The sequence below is a fragment of the Cadophora gregata genome, assembly GCF_030347475.1.
Source record: "Cadophora gregata isolate MNR1 chromosome Unknown scaffold_6, whole genome shotgun sequence".
In the NCBI taxonomy this organism is placed as follows: Eukaryota; Fungi; Ascomycota; class Leotiomycetes; order Helotiales; family Ploettnerulaceae; genus Cadophora; species Cadophora gregata.
This window is the reverse complement of record NW_026695929.1, coordinates 2,718,921-2,734,779: the sequence shown is the minus strand read 5'-3', so window position 1 is coordinate 2,734,779 and position 15,859 is coordinate 2,718,921. Positions and strand designations below refer to the sequence as shown.

Genomic DNA, 15,859 nt, shown 5'->3' with positions numbered 1-15,859 from the left:
CTCGACGTTCACTTGATCTGTTCACTTTGAGTACGAAGCATCTGGCAACAGGAAAAGATAGAGATAGCTAGCTACGATGCCTCTCCTCCTCCGCACCCTCCTTCGACCCTCCTCCTCATCTACCTCCCCAACCCTTAACCGCCTCCTTCTCCTCCCACCCAGTTGCAGAACCAGCACTCGCTCTCTACCCCTCAACCACAGCCACACCCAACTCTTCCACGCCTCCCCACCTCGCAAATCCCTCTTCCTATCCACCCTCCACCTCTCCCACGACGCCCTCCTCTCCCTCCACACCACTACCGGCCTCCCCTGGTCAACCACCATCCCCCTCTTCGCTATACTCCTCCGCATATCGCTGATGCTCCCTATCGCCATCTACAACCGGCGCTCTAACATCAAGCAAATCTCCCTGGTCCCCCTCATCGAATCCTGGAAACCGCACCTCCGCCACGAAACCATGCGCGAGGTCGGACATCTCGGCCCGGGGCAAGCACAGAAGACGTTCCTGAAGAAGATATATAGCAAGAGGGTGGAGCTGTTCAGGAGGTATGGCTGCGAGAGGTGGAAGAGCTACTTTGCTCTGGTGCAGATTCCTGTTTTTCTGAGCGTCATGGAGACCCTGAGGAAGATGTGTGGGTCGAACCAGGGGATTCTGGGCATGATAATGGGCGGGGACGAGGTTGTGGAGGCAGGAATACAGAATACTGGTACTTTTGTGACGGCTGATGGATTGCTGGACACAGCAGTTGGTATCCCGGTGGAGGCCTCCCTGGCTACAGAAGGTGCCCTCTGGTTCCCTAATCTTCTCCTTGCGGATCCGCATCTCGCCCTACCGTTCATCCTCTCTGCAACCGTCCTACTTAATATCCTTGGCGGCGCGCGCAAGACCTACGCTGACATGGGGATATGGACTAAGCGCTTGACCCGTTCTTTTAGTCTCCTAGCCATATGTCTCGGTCCAATGATGCTGAATGTCCCGTCTGCTCTGCTCATATACTGGATCAGTAGCAGTGGGGCGGCATATTTACAAGGTGTACTGCTGGAGAAGTTCATACCGATTCCTAAGCCTGTGTTACCGTGTGTGCCGAAAAGACAGTGGAAGTCGGGATTCGGACAGCAGAAACCGGAGGGATATGTCAACCCGTTATTAGCTATGGAGAAGGCGGCAAAGAAGGAGTTGGAGGCGAAGAAAGCTGCGGCTAGACAGAAGCTTGCGTTGGACCAGAATCAACCCATTGGGAAGAGTGGTCCGCTGAAAGGGAGATAGGCCTTTGAAGCTCAAGGATCTGTACAATTGAGCTATGTGGTTTTGTACATACTACTGTCTGTTATGAAATGCCTCAAAAGCTATTGTACAAACAGCTACACACTATGAAAGGAAACCATTCCTGTTCCAATAAATACGGAAACTAATATCTTAATACCAGGTCTATCCAGATCTTTGATCCACGTTTTGTCCAATATCCGAGCTATGAGTGTATTCGTTCAAAAGAAAAAGTATGCATATATCGCTGGCATTCTTAAATCAAGCAAATCATTCTTAGAGTACGTAGCAAGTAAACATCAGTCAATCCAATAATCCAACTCAACGTTAAAATCCTCGCTCTGTTCAGGCTATCTCGGATTTTGATTATCCGACTCTATCTTGCAACGTTCAATGCCCAGGATGAAGTTCCTTGAAAGCTATCTAAAGCAGCATACCTGTATTTGTTCGTGATACCAATTGAATTAACTAGTACAGGAGCGTAGATCATTTCCCAGATACAAGGCTGGTGGTGCTGTTACTATGGGGTTTGTTTACTTCTCCTGGCTGTTAAGCGAAAGTCGCAGATATGTGTGTTGAAACCAGATATCAAAGACGGAAGACCATAGTTGTGGCAAGTACTCATAGGACTTATATTTAAGTGTGATTCCAAAGATACCTGCAAGACGGAGTCAGTTCCCTAAATTTAATGCCGTTTACATTTGTAAATAGAGGACTCTTTTACGAGGTTAATTCCAAGGTGCGACAGGCAGAAGGTATCAGCCAAAGAGCAACCTTGACTGAGCTACTAGAATTTTTTAAGCTAGTTGTACGCGATTATTAGGAGCAAGAGCAAAATTAGCCCCATGAATCAGTCTCTTACACTTGTTGACAAGTCGCTCGTGTTTCGAAGACTAGCTATTGCTGGGGTGGCCAGACTTGTGCACGAAGAAACTGGCGACGATTATCTCGCGGCGTTATAGAGAACCACGATCAAGGTGCAATTGTGCTGGATGTGCGCCGGGCCAGGGAAGCAGATAATAAAGCGTCCATCCTAGACAGCATCTACTTGGTCGTGGGCGTTCTGTTGACAGTGCAGTCCATTTGGGCCCCTCTATCGGGAGGGTCAAGCGAGGCTTGGCACTGACTCGGGAAGCGCTGACCAATTTTCCCGCGCGTCTTGATTCCTTTGACATTGACATTGACGCCAGTCTACTATACACCATAAAATCCAACAATGATTTCCTAGTCAGCCTCGCAGATTGCAATTCGCAATGATCTATATAGCCAACCACGGAGCTTGTCTTCAGATAGACAAGCAACAACTTCGGCCACTTCACGACGCGTCAACATGACCATGGGCGACAATGGACTGCAGCAAAGCAGATGGGCTACGTCGGGTGGCAGCTTTGGGTATTTGAACCAGCGTCCGGAAGACTGGAATTGTAGATCGTGTGGTTTCTCCAACTTCCAGTGGCGTACCAGCTGCTTTCGATGCTCTACAAAACCGGATAATACTAGCGCTCCGACCCAGAAGAATGAGATCTTCCAGCACACGACACTACCGAGTCTGCAGGTTCTAAGTTCCCAGATTGAAGTTGAAGTGATCCGCAACGAAGTAGTGCCAGCAACTGCTCATGCCGGATCTCTTTCAGTCCCGACTGGGCTTGCGGTTAGTAGATGGGCGCCACGGAATGCCACCAAATGGCAGAGCAATCCCAATGAGAAAGTGTGGACAAGAGTACGTGGATGACAAACATAGATTTCCGTATATATTTTAACAAGAGACAGACAGTTCAAAAACCTATCCAAACCCCAAGTCGATCCCAGACACCTCCACCAAAACCCTCGGACCTAGGGCTCCCATATCAAGTCCAGCACTACATCCTTGTTATGATTCAGAGAATGCTGGAGGAGAGCTGCTTTGAGTTCGCAACGAGGTGGATACCGGAGGCACTACACGTGAAAGGATGGGACTGTGCTGAGGCCGTGGAATTATCAGTCTGGAAAGCATTCCTCCCAACAATCCTACCTTCGAATTCAATAAGACCAATGTCAAACTATACACTAGAAGCAGCTCTAGGGGACGCTGTGCGGATCAGGAATTCGGCAGTACATCGGCACTTGTGTGATAACGATGAGATACGAAAGATGTCTCTCCAAGCTCAGGACCTGATGGCGATGTTCTCGGATAGTTCTCGACAAGACAAGTTCCATCGTCTATGGCTAGAGCTAAAGGAATGGGATACTACAAGCATAAGCGATGCCCACGGCGCGAGGGTCAGACTAGAGATAGCTCTCAGAGAGATTAGTGAACGACCTGTAGATGGTATGGATTGGACACCCAATGCCATGTCTCTCGAACAAGTCACAAGCGATCTAGTTGGCCAAGATCGTTCAGGATACACAGACGAAATGGAATTAGATTGAGCTGTGCAACCGAAGTATACATTCGTCAATTTGACCATCTAACTTCCTCTGTATGTCGTAAAGCTGTATGGACCGAGCAGGAGAGGTACATGGAAATGTTCGCCTTTGACAACCAGAAAAGAGAGTTCGACAATCTACGAAGATGTCAGGATTTCGATTCTAAAGAGCAATCACAAAGAGGGAAAACAACTGACAGGAAAGAAGGTTTTTCCAACCCCATAATGCGCCCCAGTATCAAACCGTAATTTCCAAAGACTTGATCCAGGGGGTCCTATTCTAATTAATCACCGTTTGTCACAATCAAACCAATCTCCTGATCCCAAATCAAAATCAAAACTCACCTCTAGCACCCAGCTCCTCCACCAGAGCAGCCTCCTCAATGATCGCCCCCAACGCGCCTAACACACCTCCCTTATTCACTACATACTCTCCCTCCTTCCCATTCTCACCCTGCGTATTCGCCCACGCTGCTATCCTTCCATCGGCATTAGTTGTGCCGACAAATTCGATCTCAGGGAGAGAGACGCAAGAGAGCTTGACAGAGAGGTTGGCTGCGGGCCGGCCAGTTGTAGTGTCGAGGACGTGGCAAGTTATAGGGGGGCGAGTGGTTGTGGTAGTAGGGTTGCTCATTTTGCAAGTGGAGGTATTCGATGGTTGGAGGAGTTGTGAGGAGAGAACAGAAAGGCGGTTGTATGGAGAGGAGGAGGCTGTTGATCTCGATGGAGGGGCAGGTTTTGTACTCGAGCTATTAACGTGGTGGTAATTGTTCGTCGGCGTTTGATGCGCAGAGATTGAGGTCAAGAGCGCGAAAAACAGCTATAACACTAATCAATTGATATAGAGGATGTGTACATAAATGCGAAGAAGTAGAAATCTTTATCTCTGAGTCTTCAATTGAGGTCCACCCCACCTGGCGCAAGTCGGAGATCCCCGCCTCGCGGGACCTTTCTCAGCCTTGTGCGGGAATGAACCAACCTCGGGATGTCAGCCTTGGACGCACGATCTCCAAACCTCAACCGCATTCTTTGTGAGCTTGCCAGCACATTGAGTTACCATTTCTTGATTGCATTCAAGACGTGATCTGTTTATCACGGAATGGGCAACTGGACCTCTTGAGACTGAAGTTTAATCTTTGCCAAGGCTTGGAGGAGTGAACGAAAGACTTGTAGCTTCAGCGAGAACCCTTTGGAAACACACGGATAGCACCTTCAAGATTGGTATAGAAGATTTAGTGTGGAGTAGAGAGTGATTTATGCTTGCAGAGCTTGTAGATCCCAGAGAGCAAGATTTCTACACCGATCTGCAAGGTGGGCCTTAACAGCCATACCCAATCTGGGTAACGATGGACAGGATCGATAATACATTGTGTCTTGACAATTGAGCTGTAAGCCCCCAAGGGAAGGTATTACAAGATTCTGTAATTCTGATTCACGTTTGTCTAATGATTTCAGAGTCTCGAGGAAAAGCTGAACCCAATGACATATTTAGCCGAGTGGAAGGAAACAAACAAAATCGGGGCTTCACGAGACACGACCCAGCCTGCGCGTCTTGCTCAGTCACCTCCAATCAACTTGGTTATTAGTTTCATGTCACAAATTCCATTCATTGCATCTACTATCGTTCAACAGAGTATGAAGTTGATTGGGTAGGAAAGTCAAGGTCAATGATTCTGCTGCTCGCTCCAGTGCTATCTCCCTACACTTGACGGTGCTGGCTTCCCCGGCAGCCCCAAGCCATTAAAGCTGCATCTAAAAGGACTCCCTAGGTCTTCCAATGGAATACCCCTACCCGTCTCTGACGCCAGTATCCATAAATTATCCGAATCCTGCGCCTGACTCCCCGCCGTAATGGTCGTCCCCTGACTTGAAAACAAACTCGTCAAACGGAACAGAGATGGTGGTTTCCTCGGACTCCTCCGTGCATCGTTATTAGCGTCTCTACTGAACCCATCGAGATTGAATATATTGGGAAGGTGGCTCGCTAGGAGTCTGCGGATCGCGGGCATGCAAGCGCAGATCATGGCGACGGACTGCTCGGCAAGAGACCAGAGAGAGCCGGTTTGATTGTCCCCTTTTGAATGATATCAGCTTTTTGGCTCCAGCCTGGTGAGAACTAGGGTTTCTCACAAGTTTGATCTGTCGAGGTTGCGAATGCGTGGAGAGATGGCAGACGGAGGATACTTGTCAGGACAGCCAGGGTCCCAAGGAGAAACATGAAGATCAAGAGGATCTTCTTCCGTCGTGGCATGTTCAGAAATAAGATTTCGGGGAATGGGAGGAGCAGGATGAGGACGTCTTGGAAGATGCCAATTGCCGAGTTAGCATATGCCACAGCATTCAAATCGAGACACGTCGCATGGATACTTCGATCGAATGAACCGCCTGTGATATATCAGTATGAGGAGACTCTGTTGGACAGGTGGGATTCACTGATCGGTAGACATTGTACCATTCCCGTCACAACAAATGCAATGCCCGCAGAAGCAACAAAAACGATCATGAACCAAGTAGCGGTCTGAAAACCAGGGCTTTGGAAGAGCTTCAGCTGGGCTCGTTCAGCTGGTGTTTACGCTAGAAAGTGACTGAGGCTAACTCACATAAAAGAAAAGAATAGACAGCTTGATTAAAGGCATAGTGGTCAAATAGGACAACTCTCCAATGTAAAATATCTAGTCCATTAGCAATTAACAGTCACTTCATGCTAATCTTTACTCACAACAAGTAAAACGCGTATTTTCAGCGGATCGATATTCCAATAATGCTTTCCAAATCCGAGGATCGTATCTAGTTGATCAGCACCTGGTGGGCTGGAACTTGAAAGCGGCACTTACTGACAATATACAAAGGTATCGTTCCTGAGTACAGTGATGCTGCTCCTAATATGAAATAATCCTCCATTCCCAGCGGCTGGGAAAATCTTCTTTTCGAATAAAATCGAGCTGCGACGCAAGATAGAGTGAGCGGTCCCAAAGTGATAGCTATGACCAGTGCCCCCAGGCCTCTAGATGGTATTGGCTGGCCTTTACAAATGTCGTTGGTGACGAGCGAGAATTGTTTCTGCTCTTCGAAACCGCACGCTAGTTGAAGACAGTCTGATAGTGGTTTTTGGAGAGTAACATTCGGACAGGATCTCATAGGCGAGTTTATGAGATCTGGGTTAGTGGATAGGGCTACATGGAAACAGTTGACCTTTGCACGTTAGCCCGCGAAAAGTCTTTTGCTGCTGGGGGGTCAAGCTCACCGAACATTTAGGTAGGCGTGCTTCCACTTCTGTTCTGTTCACCGCAGCTATTGCGATGTGCAGGAGTGCAGATATACACAGAGGTGTCGGGCCTCGCATATTGCTTCAACTTCTGCAGGTCGGTAGAAGAAGAGTTGGCGCATTGAGATCTAACATTCTTCTTAGGATGCCGTTGCTGAATACAAGGTGCAACTCGAAGCTACACGTACCCAGATAGTGTATTAACAACAACAAAACTGCCATGCCATCAGCTAGGATTCAGTCGCATCACTGACTAATGTCCGACTTTTTGGGACAAGATCGCCAGACCGTGAGTCCAATGCCATACTCAAGTCCACCGGAGAACTAGTACTTTGGATTTATCGAATAAGTCTTCGCTCTGGGTGATCCCAAGACATACTTTCGATGCAAACTTCCCCGCCACGTTCCCACTGTCAAAGCTCGCAAAGGTGGAACTGGATTCGATAGAAATATGAAGTGAACTGACCATGAAGGTTGAAGCTCTGACTCTTAGAGGACCTGAAAGCAGGGTACAGGACCCATGACTCGTCTCCAAGCTCCGTTGAAGCATCTGATTGACCAATGGATTGCTCTAAATGCACAAATCGTCCGCGGCGTGTAGTGTTTTAAGATGCGAATACAGAAGCGAGCCCAAGCGCCTACTATTACAACAGCATCGATATACTCAAGCATAATGTACAAGAAGCTGCTTAGAGAATCCGCGTGCTTCTGACGAGCAATGTAAAGTCGTACATGTCAATTGCGGAAGGTCTCTGTCTGTAATTATCGTCGTTGGAAAAGCCTCCTCGCAAGATTGTGCTACCGCGTCTGATCGCGTCAGTATAGTTCGTCCGCTCGACCTCTACGAAACTTCTAAGAAAGCTTATCGAACAAAACAATTCGGGAATCGAGATCAAAGCAACTTTGGAACCACCTGCTTGGTTCATGGCGATTGTCTGTATGCGACTGTACTGAGAAACTCCATTGGATTCAATCCTCACCACAACTTCTGGTATACACTTGTACCATTGGGACGTTTAGAGGGAGTTGGTATTGTTCATAGCTCAAAATCTCGATATCACCACAATCCTCAGTCGTCAATCGCCTAGCATGCTGCTTAGAAGTGAGGCTTAAGAATCAACAAGCAGGACTTCAGACATACCATCTGCCTGCGACGTACTTTTCATTCCACAGCCTCTGACCGTTGCACCAGGTCTTGTTTCCGCAAAACAACCTCGATGGCAACAGAGTCCTCTTGGGACATGCAATAGGCAGCATAATCACATAAGCATACCTCGAGAGGATGTGGAAGCAGGATATGACAGTCTAGCGCCAGGAAGGTTGATCAGAACAGAGAAAAGAAAGTGTGGATTGCGATATTTCTGTAGCAGATATGAGTATGGATACAACGTGCGAGGTTTAGTAGCAAATTCAGGGTAAGAGTGATACAGGGCAAGAAGGAGAAACTTAATATTCCACAGCATCGAGGAAGAGGCGCAAGACGTGCACGCCACGAACCCAACAGAGATGTAGAGACGAGAATAAAGAACACAATACTTGAAATCAATTAAAATCGACCGAACGAAGCCTGAGTTGATGATGGGGTACTGTCACCTGTGAAACCCAGCCCTGGTATCAAAATTTCGTATTGACTGCCTGCCTATGAACCATCGGTCCAGGAACGATAAGTATCTCGCCATTCCTCGGATCAAAATGATAGTCTTTAGCAATCTGCTCCTGGTTCCTGAAGCATAGCAGTCCATCCACGTATAGCTGGCCACCAAAAGCTTTATGAATCTCCAAGAGCAGCTCATTGATACCACTTGGATCCAACAGCATTTCCCTCAGCCATCTCTGCTTTCCCCAATGACAAAATCTCGGCCACCCAGTATTAATAACCATTCTCGTCCAGGTACTGGAGTCCCTGTACAGCCTTCCATCCAGAGCCTCGCCATACCTCCTCAGATTCTGTATCTCCTTGAATTCCCGGACATCCCTCGGCTTATCCCATTCCGAAACAACAGTGATCGACTCCAACCTGCCAAACCGACACCAGTCCTCCAGAGCCTTCGCCGAACTCGCAAACCATTCCAGCTCGTCGCGATCCAGCAGCTCGAGCGACAACTTGAGCAGCCGTATGCGCCGCGCGTGGCCGTGCTTCAGCAAGCCTCTGATCTTCTGGGAGAGCTGGGTCGGTTCGCGAAGACTGAGTCGGTTGTGCAGCCAGATGAGGTCTTTGCATTCTCGGTGGACTTGCTTGCATGTTCGGAGGAGGGAGAGAGAGCGTGCGACGTCGATGGTCCATGGAGATAGAGTCACTGCTCCTGAGCGAGAGGCGAGGCAATAAGTGTATATTTGGTCACGGATCTCTCTTGGGAAGGCTTCGAGGAATAGGAGAGGCATGCTGAGGGCTTTTTGGGGTATTTTGGGGATTACATTGTTGTGGTTGGGGTAGAGAAGAAGAAGAAGAAGAAGAAGAAGAAGAAGAAGAAGAAGAAGAAGAAGAAGAAGAAGAAGAAGCGGCAGTTCGCTGGTGTTGAAGTTCAATGGAATATCAGAATGACGCTTGGCACACCCCGCCTCGCCCGCCTTGTCACCCCCACCCTGCCGATCTCTGTCACAAGCCGAGCCCGAGCTTAGAGCTTGGAACTGAACGGGTAGAGGCGGCATCTTTCCGCCTCTGCCTCTTCCTCTTCCTCTTCCTAAGGTATTTCTCCCAGCTCTTCCTCTCACTTTTTGTTCTGTCTCAAACTCATATACTCCTCACTATCTAGTTCAACATGTCTTTCCGAACAGCAAGAACAGCTATGGCTTCCTTGCGGTCTCCGGCTGCCTCGACACAGCGATTGTCGCAAGTACAGCGGCATTTCAGTGCTTCTGCCTCGGCCAAACAAGAGATTCAAGAAGCGTACATTTTGAGTGCCGCTAGAACGCCTACTGCTAAGGTAGGCTTGTCGTCCTTTATACATAAATTTTTGTTCTTCAAGAAAGTAGTGATCTGACAGGTACAGTTCAATGGCTCTTACACCACAGTTTCGGCCCCTCAACTTGGTGCTGTGGCGATCAAATCCGCCCTCGAGAAATCCAAAGTCCCAGTCTCCAAGATAACAGATGTATACATGGGCAATGTTCTTCAAGCTTCCGTAGGCCAATCCCCAGCTCGGCAAGCTGCCATTTTTGCAGGTCTGCCGAATACAATTGAAGCTATTACAATCAACAAAGTATGCGCCTCCGGCCTAAAAGCTGTGGTCTTTGCGGCGCAGAATATCCAGCTGGGCCTGGCCGAAGCACAGATTGCTGGTGGGATGGAGAACATGACACGAGTACCACTATACACCCCTCGAGCGAGCGGGCTGCCGGCTTTTGGCAATGTGACAATGGAGGACGGTTTGCTGAAAGACGGACTTTGGGACGTTTACAACCAATTCCATATGGGCGTGTGTGCTGAAACGACGGCAAAAAATCACAATATCACACGCGAAATGCAAGACGACTACGCGAAGCAGAGCTACTCTCGGGCACAGGAAGCGTGGAAAAATAATGCTTTCAGAGATGAGATTGCACCAGTGACTGTGAAGGGCAGGAAAGGCGACACAATTATCGACACAGATGAGGGCTATCTCGATATCAAACTCGACAAAGTTTCCTCTCTTAAGCCTGCTTTCGTGAGAGATGGTACCGGCACTGTCACAGCAGCCAACTCGTCAACGCTAAATGATGGAGCTAGTGCCCTTGTGCTAGGAAATGCTACTATTGCACGGGAATACGGTGCTGGCTCTAGAGTTTTGGCGAGAATTTGCGGGTCTGCTGATGCAGCTATCGATCCTGTTGACTTCCCAGTTGCTCCTGCGAAGGCAGTCCCTCTTGCATTAGAAAGAGCCGGTATCAAGAAGGAGGACGTAGCAATTTGGGAATTTAATGAGGCATTCGCGGCGGTTATCAAGGCGAACGAGAAAGTATGTCTTCATCTATCTTCTTGTAGTTGTCCAATTACTGTATGTCAGACGATTTATGCATTACTGACTTGCAACTAGATCCTCGGTCTGGAAGGCGCAAAAGTCAACCCACTTGGAGGTGCCATTTCACTAGGCCACGCACTAGGTAGTTCGGGATCTCGAATTCTGACAACGCTTCTCCATCAATTAAAGGTTGGTGAGTATGGTGTTGCAGCTATCTGCAACGGAGGTGGTGCTGCTACCGCACTTGTTGTGCAGAGGATCGACAGTGTATGAGTAATTAAATAATTGCATGGACATTATTAGTGTATAGTACCTTGACATGGATTTCCTGTTGGTTATGTACTAAACCTGTACACTCTCGCTACTACCTGTTTTGAAAAGTTTCGGTTAGGTTAGCACCTAACACTCTGTGCTTACAACGTCGAACAAAGAAAAGGCTTTGTTCAAGTTCAATGCCGTACATAGGTCTAAATCTATTCTATCTGACACATCTCGTCGCATACATTCGCTGCTCTAGCACGCAAAGTACATTTTTCGGTTCATGAGCTGTTTCCGGACACTTTCTCCGAATCAAATACTCTTGTCGAACCCTACTTCATCTACCTGTCTGCCTAGAATGTTGAAGTAATTTTACCCTTCTCGTATCTTAAGCAGAACGCCTGTCTATCAAATAGCTCTTATAACTTACTCCCATCCCCGGCTCCTTTCACCTTCTCCACAACAATAAAAAGCGCTTCACCCGTCGCACATGTCTTACCCTCCCTATCTAGCACCTCCCCTTTACCCCACATTTTCCTCCCCTGCACCTTCTCAACCCAAGACCTCACAGCGAGCGTTCCAGGCGTTGCTACGGGACGTTTATAATCCACCTTCAAGTACGCTGTCATTGCACTTTTGTCATGCGGCCTTTCATACTCCACTGCGTTGCCAATCAGTTCGTCGAGGAGAACGCCTAGGAAACCTCCATGTATCGTGTCTGGGTGGCCGTTTAAGCCGCTAGCGAAGGAGACGAGGGCGATGCTCTCGCCGAATTTCTGGTCGGCTGCTTTTGGATCGGATTTTGATGGTTTCGAGGTGGGAAAAGGTGCAGGTGCAGGTTTCCACCAGGTTTGCCATGCCGTAACGGTATCCTTAGAGTCTAGAGTGATAGCACAGAATGTATCGGCCGTATTATGTGTCTTTGGTACGCGCCCTGTACTTGTATAAGGCTTTAAGGTAGGGTCTGATGTGTATTGTTTTGTCCAGGGGATGTTGTCAAAATGTGCTTTTACAGAAGCGGGAATTGGCTCGAATATCAAATTTGAGGGGGCAGAAGGCGGTGGTGGCTTAGTCGTCATATTGTTGTACATGGAGATCCACTGAGATAGATAGCCAGGGTGGATAATTGCTGGTGTTGATGTTACCTACCTTAATACCTGGATCGCCAGAATATTGCCGAGGTCCCTTCACTGCACCGAGGGGTCCAACTGGATGCATTATTCTCGGCTCTTCCCGCCGTCTCAGGCCGAAGTTGTCCCGCCAGGCTGTTCTGATGGAAGCTACTCGCAATCTGATCAATCTCACATAAAGTTCCTCCTCAAACAATCAACAACACCCCAACGTACACAGCACAGAACACCTATCAAGTTTCAATCTTCTCGCATCGTAGTAAGAGATCTCAACTGTTTCGCAGTCCGAGCTCTTGTGTACAGCGGAAGCCTCGGACCTATTGACAGAGTGAAGAAACGAGGCTGATAGATCTTACAAATACAACATGGATTATGTCGAGCAGAGAATGGCTCAAGGTAAGGCACTCGCTCTATCTGTAAGACCATATTATACAAGCAACATAATCTAACATTTGTTCAACAGAAGCCGCAAAGCCAACACCCTCGCCAGAAGTGTAAGCCTCGTCCCGCTCCTCCTCTCAACCCCCATCTGACTCTCCCTCCAGCCAAACCCTCTTTACGCCGCTCAACCTAATCCTCTTCTCCCTCCTCATTCTAACACTCTATTACCGGCTCCGACCCTCCCCACCAATCACTCTCCCCACAGCCCCAGCACCAATCGTCTTCCGGACCTTTACACCACCCACCCTCCTCCCGTACAACGGTCTCAACGACATGCCCGTATACCTCGCCGTCCGCGGCAAAGTCTTTGATGTCACGTCCGGCCGCAATTTTTATGGTCCTGGCGGTCCGTACGCGAATTTCGCTGGCAGAGATGCAACGAGGGGCCTGGCGTGTGGGAGTTTTGATGAGGACATGTTGACGAAGGATTTACAGGGGCCGTTAGATGATTTGAACGGGCTAGGGGATGAGGAGATGGAGGCGTTGAGAGGATGGGAGGAGAGGTTTGAGGAGAAGTATTTGGTGGTTGGGAGGCTCGTGAAGGTCGGTGATGAGGGGAACCCCGTGAAGGAGGAGGGGAAGGTTGTTGAGGGTTGAGTAAGGGATCTGTGATCGGGTTTAGTTCGACGAAGATTGGGTTGCAAGCAGTTGAGAGGATCCGGCGTTGATTTGCTATGGTTCTGATCTGATCAAATGGGTTGAGATCTCGCAACATTGAAAAGTCTTGCACTGAATGATATTTCGAACCGTTAACCAGCAGCCTGCACAACCACTTGCGGGGATTATGACAAGGCACCTGGCACTTCGAGATTTGGCATTTATCTGTCGAGGCATATATCTCTATATCAAGAGAGACCTCGTGATGTCTTAGAGAATGAGACCCATTATTTGATATTGAGAGCGAAGCCTGGCTGCGGTCAGTAGTGAGACAAATATGACGACAGATGGGAGATGTATTATTTCAACTGGACGCGATTGGTGGTTTCATCATTTCATCTTGTGCTGGGTTTACCAGGAGCGGAGATGTTCAGACAGATTAAACTGAATAAACAAACAGAGGGGCAAACGACGAGGCTATTACCGGACTTGCTACTTTTGGATATACAGCTGATTAGGTTCTGCAGCTCTACACCGCCCTGAGCTTGGCGCCTTAAGCCAGTAAGCTTCTGAGATCGAAGCTCAGATTAACCTTATGAGCAAGAAGCTATCCAGAAGTCTTCTAGCATAACCACTAGCAATTGAGCTCTGCTATCAACAAATCCTACAGCCAACAACTAAGTTGATCGTTAAATATATGCAAGACGACCATTAATATGTTTACACCGCGATTCAGAAGCGCGCTCCGACCAGCGGCGCAATGTCTCCAACAGCAACGTAACGAAGCTCTACGCCAGAACTGTCTCTCGCAGCGGATGTGCCAGCGACGATATAAATCATCTCGGCCATTCTGGAAGGCTTCCAAAGAGCTGTTCAGAGCATATCCTTTCTCCGTGTCCGGCGCTGTATTTTTGTACGTACCAGAAATGTGCTCTCCTTAGTCCAACGTTTGATTTAACAAACACGTCTGAACTAGTGGCTAATTACTTGATAATAAAACAGTATCTTCTTTGGAGCTGGAACTCTCCTCTATTCAAACTACATCTACCACAACTACATTATCGGCGCCTTTCACAAGTACCCCGAGCCTGTCGCAAAACAGCTCCGCAAAGCCCTCTACTACACCAACATCTCTCTCGAGCCCAAGAACGCCGTCAAATACTATCGTGAAGCCCTCCGCATCGCTGACGAAGTCGGCATGGACCCTTTTTCTGACGAGATTATCGGTGTCAAGGTGCAGATTGCGGCGCTCATGGAAAGGGTCCAGCAGTACAAAAAGGCGATTGATATTTTGGAGATTGTGAAAGCGGATAATCTGAAATGGGTAGAGAGGTTTGGGAGTGTGAAGGGGAATGAGGGGAAGAGGACGAGGATATTAGGGAAGACAGTAGGGGTCAGTGTTAAACTGGGGGAACTGTATGCGAATGAGTATGTGTTGGAAAAGGAGAGCGCGGAGGAGAGGTTGGTGTGGGCGGTAGAAACTGTTTTGAAGGAGCAGCAGAGGAGGGAGAAAGAGGGTGTGAAAGAGGGAGAGGGAGACTGGCTCAGTGCTGAAGAGGTGGGTGGGAGTTTTGAAGGTTAGTGTACTTGTCCCTTGGACTGGATGGACAGACTACTAACTCGGTCTAGCACTCGCACACCACTACGAGGAGAAGAACCAGCATTATCTCGCTGCTCCTCTATTCCTCCAGGCTCTAACCCAGTCGCCACTATCAAGCTGTCATACTGTAGTACTAAGTGAGCCAAATACTATTTAACGGACTATTCAGTACTAACCATATCTAGTGAACAACCTCTCCATCTCACTCGCACAACAAATTTCTCCCTCTAACACGCCAACTAGCTCCCGGCCAACACTAATAAATAACGCCTGTCTATGGGCCGAGAAAGCTATAGCAGTAGCAGCAAAGATTACGCCTCCCGACCGAACAGAAGAGTGTGATGTTGGTTGTGCAGTAGCTACGCATAATCTGGGCGAGTTTGCAGAGATGGATGGAAATGTGAAGGAGGCGAGAAAGAAGTACGAAGAAGCCAAGGCTTTAGCGAAAGCTATTGGATTTCAGGATGGAGTGCAGAATGCTGAGGCAGCGATAAAAAGGGTGCAGGGGCTGGTGCAGTAGGAGATGAGAGAGCATGTGTAATGAGCATAAGTAATGGCATACTCACAAAACGCTTCGTCATGGGGAATATATAGCCTCAACTTTCCCTCACCCAATTTCTTGATTTCTGGTCCTCTTTATGCTTCGTTGCAGTGATGTACCAGGTAGGATACATGTATAGAAGCACAGGAAACAAAGATTCTTGAGGCATTCCATTGGCTTTCTATCCATAGTATCCAATACAGGTCCATCTAATTTGCCATGCCTTCTTTACACTCTGTTCTGGGATCTGCCCCAGCTTCAAGTATATCGCTGTACAAGGTACATCAGCCACTAGAGCCGGAAGGAAGTAAGCTTGTCGAACTGGCCGCATTACCGGATAGCAAATGCAAAGATAGTAAACTCTATACAGCATGGTCCACTTGCGAAGCTGTAGCAATCGCCGCGAACGGCACTGACCAT

General features: G+C 48.3%; 9 protein-coding genes across 9 annotated transcripts; 5 read left to right on the top strand and 4 right to left on the bottom strand.

The window, feature by feature from the left end:
• Positions 1 to 76: 76 nt before the first annotated feature.
• ONS95_012721 (uncharacterized protein) lies at positions 77 to 1,267 on the top strand (the record flags this gene model as incomplete). The annotated part of the gene is made up of 1 exon (XM_058506367.1): positions 77 to 1,267. One exon carries the CDS (start codon positions 77 to 79, stop codon positions 1,265 to 1,267), a length of 1,191 nt encoding a protein of 396 aa, XP_058358894.1.
• A 1,181-nt stretch (positions 1,268 to 2,448) lies between these two features.
• Positions 2,449 to 4,554, top strand: ONS95_012720 (uncharacterized protein). Its single transcript, XM_058506366.1, has 2 exons — positions 2,449 to 2,984; positions 3,035 to 4,554. Exons 1-2 carry the CDS (start codon positions 2,595 to 2,597, stop codon positions 3,671 to 3,673), a joined length of 1,029 nt encoding a protein of 342 aa, XP_058358892.1. The 5' UTR covers positions 2,449 to 2,594; the 3' UTR covers positions 3,674 to 4,554.
• On the bottom strand, positions 3,712 to 4,303 carry ONS95_012719 (uncharacterized protein; the record flags this gene model as incomplete). Its single annotated transcript, XM_058506365.1, has 3 exons — positions 3,712 to 3,807; positions 3,868 to 3,944; positions 4,015 to 4,303. The coding sequence occupies 3 exons, from the start codon at positions 4,301 to 4,303 to the stop codon at positions 3,712 to 3,714; spliced, it is 462 nt and encodes a 153-aa protein (XP_058358893.1).
• Positions 4,555 to 5,360: 806 nt separating the features above from the next.
• On the bottom strand, positions 5,361 to 7,012 carry ONS95_012718 (uncharacterized protein; the record flags this gene model as incomplete). The annotated part of the gene is made up of 7 exons (XM_058506364.1): positions 5,361 to 5,743; positions 5,800 to 6,054; positions 6,103 to 6,217; positions 6,270 to 6,341; positions 6,389 to 6,456; positions 6,504 to 6,861; positions 6,914 to 7,012. The coding sequence occupies 7 exons, from the start codon at positions 7,010 to 7,012 to the stop codon at positions 5,361 to 5,363; spliced, it is 1,350 nt and encodes a 449-aa protein (XP_058358891.1).
• Positions 7,013 to 8,548: 1,536 nt separating this feature from the next.
• Positions 8,549 to 9,316, bottom strand: ONS95_012717 (uncharacterized protein; the record flags this gene model as incomplete). The annotated part of the gene is made up of 1 exon (XM_058506363.1): positions 8,549 to 9,316. One exon carries the CDS (start codon positions 9,314 to 9,316, stop codon positions 8,549 to 8,551), a length of 768 nt encoding a protein of 255 aa, XP_058358890.1.
• Positions 9,317 to 9,693: 377 nt separating this feature from the next.
• Positions 9,694 to 11,145, top strand: ONS95_012716 (uncharacterized protein; the record flags this gene model as incomplete). The annotated part of the gene is made up of 3 exons (XM_058506362.1): positions 9,694 to 9,858; positions 9,925 to 10,869; positions 10,948 to 11,145. The coding sequence occupies 3 exons, from the start codon at positions 9,694 to 9,696 to the stop codon at positions 11,143 to 11,145; spliced, it is 1,308 nt and encodes a 435-aa protein (XP_058358889.1).
• A 217-nt stretch (positions 11,146 to 11,362) lies between these two features.
• ONS95_012715 (uncharacterized protein) lies at positions 11,363 to 12,277 on the bottom strand. Its single transcript, XM_058506361.1, has one exon. It carries the CDS (start codon positions 12,219 to 12,221, stop codon positions 11,550 to 11,552), a length of 672 nt encoding a protein of 223 aa, XP_058358888.1. The 5' UTR covers positions 12,222 to 12,277; the 3' UTR covers positions 11,363 to 11,549.
• A 348-nt stretch (positions 12,278 to 12,625) lies between these two features.
• Positions 12,626 to 13,298, top strand: ONS95_012714 (uncharacterized protein; the record flags this gene model as incomplete). Its single annotated transcript, XM_058506360.1, has 3 exons — positions 12,626 to 12,656; positions 12,724 to 12,754; positions 12,806 to 13,298. 3 exons carry the CDS (start codon positions 12,626 to 12,628, stop codon positions 13,296 to 13,298), a joined length of 555 nt encoding a protein of 184 aa, XP_058358887.1.
• A 716-nt stretch (positions 13,299 to 14,014) lies between these two features.
• ONS95_012713 (uncharacterized protein) lies at positions 14,015 to 15,418 on the top strand (the record flags this gene model as incomplete). Its single annotated transcript, XM_058506359.1, has 4 exons — positions 14,015 to 14,211; positions 14,301 to 14,875; positions 14,928 to 15,035; positions 15,084 to 15,418. 4 exons carry the CDS (start codon positions 14,015 to 14,017, stop codon positions 15,416 to 15,418), a joined length of 1,215 nt encoding a protein of 404 aa, XP_058358886.1.
• Positions 15,419 to 15,859: the final 441 nt, after the last annotated feature.

Bases quoted from the DNA above. Each gene is read 5' to 3' on its own strand.
- ONS95_012720 (XM_058506366.1), top strand. From the start codon at position 2,595: ATGACCATGGGCGACAATGGACTGCAGCAAAGCAGATGGGCTACGTCG. The intron at 2,985-3,034 runs GTACGTGGATGA...AACAAGAGACAG, and splicing joins ATGAGAAAGTGTGGACAAGA to ACAGTTCAAAAACCTATCCA.
- ONS95_012715 (XM_058506361.1), bottom strand. From the start codon at position 12,221: ATGTACAACAATATGACGACTAAGCCACCACCGCCTTCTGCCCCCTCA.